The sequence below is a fragment of the Alligator sinensis genome, unplaced genomic scaffold (assembly GCF_000455745.1).
Source record: "Alligator sinensis unplaced genomic scaffold, ASM45574v1 scaffold623_1, whole genome shotgun sequence".
NCBI classification, from domain to species: Eukaryota; Metazoa; Chordata; order Crocodylia; family Alligatoridae; genus Alligator; species Alligator sinensis.
Window position 1 is genome coordinate 715,747 of NW_005842769.1, and position 9,910 is coordinate 725,656.

The window sequence follows — 9,910 nt, forward strand, 5'->3', positions numbered from 1 at the left end:
ACAGTGCAGGCAGCAGCATCAGCAGAGGGTGGGGGGGCACGGCAGCGGTGGCGGGACACTGCCACCAGAACCCCCCATTCCCCTTCCCGCTCCCCTCCCTGCCTCTCTGCCCCCTCCCACCTCCTCCTCCCTGCCGGCTGTTGTTGGGGGGATGGCGGGGCTGCTCCCTCTGTCCATAACGATTCAGGCCCTTGCAGCCAATCAGCACGCGGCCTCTTGGCAATGCATGCGCAGTTGGCCCAGAGCGTTACAGACAAACAGACAGACAGACTAAGGCTTTTATTATATTAGAATTTTCTCACAAAACAGCATGCACTTTTCCCTCAAAAACCAGCTGCTGGAAATTGTAGTGAGCATTATATGTAAGAAATACAGGAAGGGCAGTTTCTACTGGTTATGAGCAAAAGTGAAAGCAATGTCTGCATGTAGTTACAGGGCGTTTATACACGTGCTCCACGAGTGGGAGGTTGGGGTGGAGAGAGGGTGCTTTAATTAGGGCAGCTGAGAGCCGATTTAATTAAAGCACCCACAGCTTCCCCTGTATCAGCATCCCCGTGCTGAAAAAGGGTGGTAAGGGCTTTAATTAAAGCTCTTCGATCGCTGAAGTCTGCTGGAAACATGGTAACTATGACACGCTGTAGTTATGGCATGCTGGAGCAGCCTCACTGGACATGTATAGGCACCCACATGGAGCAGAACAATGAACAGGCTCTGCTCCCTAGCTGCTGCCCCTCAATTACTACAAGGAAAGATCTTTTTTTCTTCATTCTGCCTCTCAAAAACAAAGGGTGCTGACACACTGGCAGCTCTCCAGTCTAATTCATGGTACTGCATAGAAAGCGCCATAAGTTAGCCAGACCCCACTGCTGTTGGATTGGGAGGGTGGAGGACTGACCTCCACTTTGGAGCCAATCCAGCGGGAGAGGCTGTGTGTCTGCAGCCTCTTCCCCTATCCCCACTTCCCTACCAGCTCCAGTGCTGTCTCAGGATGGGAGGGGGAAAAGGCAGGGGAGGGAGGTCTGTTCTGGGCTTTGCCCAGCCTTCACTGGAGTTGGGGAGCAGGTGGATTGGAGCCTCCCCTAACTGGGGAACTCCAATCCACCCACCCCACCCAACACCAGAAGGGACCCCCTCCTCTCCATCCCCCGCTCATCCAGAGGACAGAATTGGGGATGGAGCTGGGCTGCTTCATCCCAGCCCTGTTCCCAGCATGCACTAACAGGAGTTAATGAAGGTGCTTTGCTTTGGAGTGCCTTCATCTGAACCCTCATGTAATGAGGATTCATTTGTCGCACAATCAGGCACTTTTTAAAGCACTCTGCAGCTGCGCACTTCTGTCAGTGCAGCGCTTTCAGTGTCTACATGACAAAAATGTCAATTCTGTCAGTGCGTACCTTATTCCAGGACATGTTGTATGTAAGGAAATATGATAATTAATATCATAATTGATATTCTGCTGGGATGGGTCATTGTTCTATTACCTCCCTTGTTGACATTTTCACAAAGAGCACTATCTGGCATGTTATAATGATATACACTTAAAATGTTAACCTAATGGTACCATAGTTTGTTCATATCTTAAAATGTAGGAGTTAAACACTTTTTGCAATTAAAGCCCCCACGCAGCACAAACACATGCTTTCATTTAAAGATGTGAATAGCCCCAGTGAACTCAAGGCTCATGTGTTTTGCTGGAACAGGTTTCATGTTTTATAGACAATCAATTTAGTTCTCTGAAAATGTTTCTTCTCTTAGATCTCCAAGACTCTGCCTAGCTGTTGCTGAAAGTCTGTATGCACCTCTGTTTCCTCCATCAAATTCTAAAGGTATCTAACAGCTTGCTGCTGCAAATACCAAGAACCACCTAGTCCCAGTTCCAATGGTTATTTCAGTATTTAGATTAAGTATTCATTGGAGTAGGGACTGGATCCAGGTCTCCCCTCCTATGACTGGCTAAAGTTTTAGAGCTGTGCTCACTTTTGCTATCTCTGGCCCAATGAATATTTAATTATTCTATTCAACAGGAGACAGGAAGAGAGTCTAACCCTGTATAAACCAGTGATGGGAGCATTCTTCATGGAAATAAAGGATTCCAGTTCAAATGTCCTCAATAAAGGAGAGAAATGCGTCTTTTATATCCTGTCTGAGTACCCTAGTAATGCAACCAGTGTATAAAGGCTGCTCATCCTCCACTGGTTATGCTTTGGAAGAAAAGGCAACATTAGCATCTAGCTCCAGAAGAAGATTCCAGCTTGTGATTTCATGATGGGACATAGGTGCTTCTTCACAGCCCAGAGGGACAGGGCTTAGGATTCATCCCAGTCCTGAGCCTTTCTTTTTGGTTTGCTTACAAAGCTTTCCTCATGGAGTACTGGCTTTTGAGGATCCTATTCCTAAGCACCTGACTTTCCCCATGCATTGTACAGAGAGCCTAGGCAAGTGATTCAGGACTGTAGATTTCACTAGTTAGCAAAGTGCTTAAAAGTTAGATGCTGGAGTGCTGAACACTCCAGTGACCAAGTTCTTCTGTATCAAATTCTTGCTCTTTGAGTTCAGCACAGCACACCTGCTCCTATAAGCATGTACCCATTAGATGTGAATACATTCATATTTGAACATTAACAAAACATTCACATGCAACACAAAATAAAAACAAGTTCTGAGGTCTGAATAATTGCTATTTAACTCTGTGCATTGCAGGTTTTCCTAGGTAATAAAGTTAAGGGAAGACCCTGACCTCCTACAACAGCAAACAAATATTTTGGTTATGGATCTCATGGAAGAGGATGTGTGAAGGAAAACATGGAAATCTAAAAATAAAAAGGTCTACCTGTCATGAATTGACTACTACTACTGTGTGAGGCCACAACAACAGCCTTAAAACAACTTAAATGCTAACTGACAGCCTAGTGGAAAGGTTTTGTACAGAACCCAGGAATAGCAGTTGTGCAAAATGAGGAAGATACAAATTTCTTAAGGAAACCTGTTGCATAATGTAATTCTAATCACTATTACCACTTAGAAAGAAAAGTAAATCATTAAAGGGACATGTTATGTTAAACAGAAGGACAAAGAATAATTAAAAACCAAATACTGTTCAAAAGAGAATTTGCCAGGCTGAAGGGACAGACAAGGGAAATTAAAAAGTGAGTTTATCTAACGCTTTTGGGAAAGCTCCTATTCTCATTTTGATTTCAACAATATAATACGCATTTAAAGTGCATATGCCATACGTGCAAGCTGCATTTCCTGAACTTTAGCCTATCTTCAAGAAACATCAGCCAAATATTTTGCATTGCAGCAGTGCCTAGAAGCTCTGGCATATCTGTTGTCTCAGTTGGGCTAGGTACTGTTCAAATGCAGGATAAAATGACAGTTCTTGAAAACCCAATTAATGTGTATACGTTTTGACAGTTTTATCTTAGAAAAATAACTCCAAGGCTGAAGTTTTTCATTGTGGTTTTTGAACAACTAACAAGAATGTGTTACAATAACTGTGAATGAATTTTAAAACAATCAGTTATAAAGTACACAAACATTCTCATGTTTATGCTGCAGCTAAATAGTGATAAAGTGAATACTTTTTCTACAGGTATTATTAGGCATTATTAGGTATTATTTGGTATTATGGGATGACATATTTGTTACTCAGGTAAAGCCTCCAGTGAGTCCAACAGGCAGTTTGTCTGAGTATTGAAGGCAGGATCAGTCCTTTATTGTTTTTTTCATCTGACACTTGCATTCTAGTTGTTATGCTGTTATAATGGTCTTATAATGGGAAGAGTCCCTAGGTTTGGATTACTTGTTTCCTGTGGTAATCTCATTTTGCTACAATTTAATCATATAAACAGCCTCCATACTAATATCATTTTCATTTGGTAAGCATATTTTAATGGAAGCATAGATTCTCTCTAGACACATATAGAAATCATTTGATTGTTGTTACATTACAATATAAAATTATAACAACACTAAATCCAGATTGCTGTGACAGAAAATGTATGAAAAGTAATAAGTATGGCTCAATAGCTATTTGTTACATTTAAAAATATTAAAAATAAGAGGTCTTCTTAGTTCCACCATGATTAATTTAATAGCACCTTTCCTTACATAATCATATGACTGTGGGAAATGTGATGTAACATAAATTAAGTATTTATGTATAGAGAGCGGTAACTACTTAAAGGGCCCAATTCTACGCCAAATAACCTCAATGGACTTCAATTATAGAAATACATCCTACATGCATAGCAAATTAACATAATATATTTTAGAAAGAATTTAAAAGAGAGGGTACATATTAGCTTTAGGTAGCATAACAATTTCAAAGTGTAGTTTCATGACATTGCTATTCATTTTCACGATAGTAAAACATGTTATTTTTTAACACACCTAGGATATTTTTAAATGAGGCAACTCATCCTTGTAAGAAGCCTTGCTAATAAAATACAAAAGCATACAGAAGTGTGTGTGTGTTTTATTTTAGCACCTACTTATGATCACTATTACTACACAATAATTCTCTTCTGACTGATGAATCTGACCTCAGTTAAGCACTTCGCAGCAAATATGTGGATTAGGCCCATATAAACAAAAACATATCTTTATAACTCCACTAATTTCCTCATCATATATCCTAGTGTCCATCTATTTTAGCTTTTATACAGCCACCCATTGCCAGAGTACTTTCCACAGAAAATCAGTACTCCTAATGAATTCCCTATTGCTTCTTTTTTAGGGTAATAATTCTGCTGAGGAGTTTAATTTTTTTAATAATGCCCTCCACATCCCTACTTTTGATTGGTTGGTTGCTAGGGGGCTTATTAGAAAGCATGAAAGTTGTTAGCATCATTCTTATGATACAAAGGCTTTTCTAGGAAGAAAGTTTTGCAGCGTATCTTAAAGGTGGGCTGACTCTGGCAGACTTAATTTAATCTCCACTGGAAGATCCCTTTTACTGAGAATGCTTTGGCACTAGTTCTCATAAACTTCAGTTTGGCTTTGTGATCTGCAGTGTCCCAGATGAGTATGGTCATTGCAACAATCAACAGATTCAAATTCCATTTTAAAACTGTTGGGATTTGAGACATTAAGGGCACTGACAGACATGAAAAAACCCCAAAAAACATCACTTTACCAGAAGAGGCAGTGTGTTAGTTCAACCTGGCTCCACAGCATCTGTACAGATCGGGTGTTTTGGCAGCGCTTTTTGGCATTTTTATCTAAACTTGAATCAATTGGCTATTATATAAAAGCACCAAAAAACCTTGCAGAAGCACCTGATCCATATAAATGTTGGGTGATCCAGGTCCAACAAATGTGATGCCTCTTCTGAGCACGTGCTCTACTCAGCACAGGGGCACACCAATCTTAAAGTAAAGAGCCGTTTATTTGTGGGATTATGTCTTCAAGCAGCCTAACTGTTTTGAAAATTGCGACATAATGATGAAGCACAATAAGACATTAAGCGGGATTCCAAGCCTTTGCACTTTTACAAATGAGTTATGTGTCTTTAATAGAAAATGGAGGCAGACTCTCAACTAGTTTTCAAAGTGATTTCTCTAGCTGATGTGTATCACTTTAGTTGAGCAAGCCACTCCTTCTCCAAAAGCTGATTTTTACATTTTTGTATTGGTGTTTGTTGTATCATCTAAGAATGAGAGACAGCTGAATAGCACTGGCATTCTGTTAGTTTAAATATTGATGAGAAGTGGGGATAGTGTGGGATCTTTTTGTATCGGAGTCAGTTACTTTTTTCTACTCAAAGTTCTTATGTCAAGGAAGAACTGGAATTACAGCAGTGACAGGGCCATTGATTCCTGCTCTGTATTAATAATACATTATAGTCCACTGTGTCAACTGCTGTAGAGAGATAGAGAAGCCTGTGTCTGTGGCTCTGGGAAGGTCATCTTTTAGTGCCAATAGAACTGTCTATAGTTTGTGAACGCTGATTAGGATGTTGGCAGATGTCACATGATGGTGCTGGGCAGTTACTACTTTTTCAATTATGCAACTCAGGAATTGGCAGTTGGAGACGGGGTGGTAGTATCAGGCTCGGGGGTTGGCTTCTTGAGGCCACCTTTTTCAAGTAGTTTGAAAGGTGTGCTTCTCTGGATGAGTCACTGATTATTTCATTAGTAGTGGTCAATGGTCCTTGTGAGTCTAGTAACCAGATTCTACCAACCAGTGGTGCACAATGAAGTAATGTTGCTTGTATCATGTCTGGCCAGTTTTTGATGTGCCAGCCCAAATCACTAGGTATCCATTGAAATCAGGGTCAACTGGCAGCAGCCTTTGGCACAAAGGTGGAAGGTGGAGCTCAAGCCTCCAGAGCTGTATCAAGTGTCTTAATAGTGGGAATAGTGGTGGGAAAATGCACTTGAAGAAACAGATGTGTGTGTGTATGTGTAGTGTGTGCATGTGTACTTGCATTCCCATCTCTCATTTAGTAAAACAACACACTCTTGAAACCTAAATTCTTCCTAGGAATCTAAATACCAGTTTTGATAAAGGTTTCTTGGGTTAATGATGGAATTTGGAGTCAAAGCCAGAGGGACAAGACACTTGCCCCAAAACACCCAGCAGCCGAGGCACTCATCTGAAGAACAGGCAAGTTCAATTCCTTGCTCTTTCTTATACTAACCAAGAATTTAACCCAGTTTCTCATATCATAGGTGAATGCCCTAACCATCAGGTTGTTGTCTACTCAAGGGTGACTAAGTGTCAGTTTGTCTATCTATCGCTCTCCCCCACTCTCTGTCTCTTAGGTTTTTCATAAAATTCAGAAAAAGCCTTTATCCTTTTGCAGGGAACAAAGGATGGGGAGGGCAGAGCAGGGGGAAACACCTGGACATATCAAGAAGTTTATCACTGGGTGAGAAACTATTTTCTCATCCAGAAAAAGTAAAACAAAATATGCAGAGGCCTTTGGAGAGACCAATCCCCTCCATCAGTATACAATCCACTTGGTACCATGTGGCTCCAGTACATATCTGCTTTGGGTGCTTGGGGAACAAGTGCCTTCTCATATCTAGAAGCTGCTGTTAACTACACTAAAAGCAGAAATTCGGGGGGGGGGGTTGTTTTGTTATATACTAATTATTTTAAATAAGTTATCACTGTTCACCTATATGAAATGTAATTAAGCATCTGAATGCCACAGTTGCCACCTCTGATTATAAAAAACAAAAATGAATGTGACAATGATGACTCTATGGAGAATGTTGTCTTAAATTCCCAAATGCAAGAAAGGCATTAATAATGATAAGTGACACTTACATAGTGTCTTCAATGCCACAGTCTCAAAGTACCTGACAAAACTATATGAAATTGCATATTACAGGGGTCACTTCACCCATCAGAGAAAAACAGCCACCTTGCAGGCAGAAGGCTGCAACCTTTAAACAGATCAGTACAGAAGGTGGAAAATGACACAGACAACTGGTGGGCAGTCTAGGTAGACAGCATTTGGATTATGCAACAGAAGTTCAGCCATGGCTAATCTCCTTCTGTTGACAGAGGTATGTAAGGCTAAGACTAACAATCGCAAGGAGTCAGGATGCTGTTTCCATACAAAAGATGACAGCTTCAGCAATACTGTGGTGTGCCACTGGTTGACCCTAAGTAAATGGGAAGGGCACTTAGGATTTCCTATCAGATCACAGGTGCATGTAACAACTAGGGCAGGGGCTGGCTACCTATGGCTCACAGGCTGACTCTAGCCCATGAATAGACTAGATCTGGTTGGTGGCAGTTCAGGCAATCCACACTTCCAGCCACAGCAGCAGAGAAGGCATCCCAGGATTCCCAGGATACTGCCTGTTGCATTCAAGTTTACTTTCTCTGCTGCACCAGGGTAGGCATCCTCAGGATTCCAGAACCTGCCTTTCTCTCTCTCTAGAAAGGGGTACAAAGCTCCCATCCCACAGGCCATATGCAGCCCCCAACTCAGTGTTAATTCACCCACAGGGCTCCTCACGGGTCTGAAAATTTGGCAGTGCCACTGCTCCCCTGCTGCTGAATTTCCAGACGTGAGAGCCATGTGATTGGGCACACAGGGTCTGGTTTTGGTGTGGGGGGCCAGAAAGAGGCAGTGCCAGGCCCTGCAATCCAATCCCAGTGAGTGGTGTTGGGAGAGGTGGTGCCAGCGCCAGGCCCCAGGAACCACTCTTAGCATGCAAGGGTGGCACTGGGCCTCAGGCTCCTATCTGGGCATGTGGGGGCTTATCCAGGCACTCAGGGCCCAATTCTGGCATGCAGGGTAGGAAACCAGGGTGTGTAAGGGTACAGCCTGAGGTGGAAGCTAGGTCACAAAATATGTCAACCCCTGAAATAGTCACCTATTCTCCTCAGATGAGCTTCCACTGAGGCAACTTACCTGTCTGTTTTGAGAACCTAGCATGCATGGCCACCACCAGTCACCTCTGCTGCCATTCTTATGAATATGCACTGTCTGTAAAGCAGCCTCCTAAAAGAAAGTTGAGACCTTTATCACCATAAAAAGATGGAAGCCGCAGATTCTATGTTAGGCATTTCATGGTTTGGATGCATTCTCTTAAGGTATTTTTTGTATTTTAGTTCTGAGATAACTGAACCTATAATGGTTTCATCTTTGCTTTTTTAGCTTGTCACCCTTCCCATGGCAACCACAGCAGAAATAACAAGCCAGATCTTTGCAAGCAGTTTATAACCAAGTTGCAAAGGCATTCTTTTGCCTTTGTAACTCCTGGCATAGTAGCATTGCAAACCTGACTTTCCCTGCTGACAGCACTGGCAGATAATCTCAGCATGGCATCTGTGTTCCAGTATTATCAGCCAAACTACCTACAAGCCAAAGCTTTTTGCTGCTTTTTTTCCTGAGGCTAGAGCCACAACAGAATTTCTGTGCTGCAGCGTTGGAGTTGTAGAAGCTAAATGTCACTTGCTGGAATCCACAACTCTAAGTTAGGGATGCCCCTAACATACAGTACCTGGGGAGGTCTCCAGGTATGCCTGTATCTGGCAGCAAAGTGCCAAGAAATGTAGGCAGCTGTGTTAGTCTGAAGTCAAGCAGAAAGAAGTGTAGATGTGCACCTTAAAAACTAAATAAATTATATATTTAGATACTGTGTGATGGTTCTGCATGTGTTAGTTCTGTGTCTGTGCAGCTTCTGACTCCTGAGCTAATGTGAATAACTTTACACATCCCTACCTTGTGCTGTACACACATCCCTAAGAGGTGAAGACCGGGAGCTCCAAAGGCCAAGATGCTGCCTAATCTAAGCAGCAGGAAACACTGAGAGAAAGGACAAGTGTTCTTTTAAGTACTAATGCCAGAGAGGCATCTTGCAGGTGGGGAGGGAGCTAATGGAGAGTCATCTGACCAGCCAAGGGGTGGGCTGGACATATATAAACCCAAGGCCTCAGCTAGTTAGGCAGTCTGACTTTGGGAGCCAAGAAGAGAAGCTCCTGGTAATAGAGCTCATGAACTTGCAGTGAAACTGGGTAAGTGCAGGTTTAGGAACAGAAGAAAGCTGCTTGGGGCAGAGAGAAAGAGCTGCTTGTGCAGGCAGGGGTTCCTTATTTTATGTTAAGCTTAGAGAGGGTTTGGGCCAAAGGGAATAGATGTTTGATTTTAAAGTTACACTGGTCATTTAGCCTTGTGCCTTGCTGGGACAGCTCAAGGCCTACTTGGAGATCTGGTAGCCCAAGAAGGGCTTTAGACAGAGACTGCCAGAGCTGGGGAATAAGCAGATCATCTTTATTATCCCTAGCCCTTTATCAAATAATCCATTAGCTAGAACACTTGCACAGGATGCTGGAGACCTGTTTAGTGCCCTTCACTGTCTAAAAGATCTGAACCCATGTTGCCTGTTGCCTGTGTAAGTGTAACCATCAGGCTACAACACTCTTAGGTGGGGAATCTCCCACT

General features: G+C 42.4%; 1 protein-coding gene across 6 annotated transcripts in view; it reads right to left on the reverse strand.

Moving 5' to 3' along the window:
• Positions 1–9,269, reverse strand: part of PTER (phosphotriesterase related) — a 30,490-nt gene extending 21,221 nt beyond the window's left edge. For 3 of the 6 annotated variants that reach the window (XM_025216821.1, XM_025216820.1, XM_025216819.1), the window contains exon 1: positions 8,378–8,467. Coding sequence is in view for 1 of the 6 variants with exons in the window: in XM_025216823.1 (XP_025072608.1) it covers positions 8,378–8,467; positions 9,191–9,208 (108 nt within the window). In the remaining 5 variants the exon portion in view is untranslated. Of the gene's footprint in view, positions 1–8,377; positions 8,468–9,190 lie in introns of those variants that run through there. The other 3 variants (XM_025216823.1, XM_025216817.1, XM_025216822.1) reach the window with 3 other exon arrangements.
• Positions 9,270–9,910: the final 641 nt, after the last annotated feature.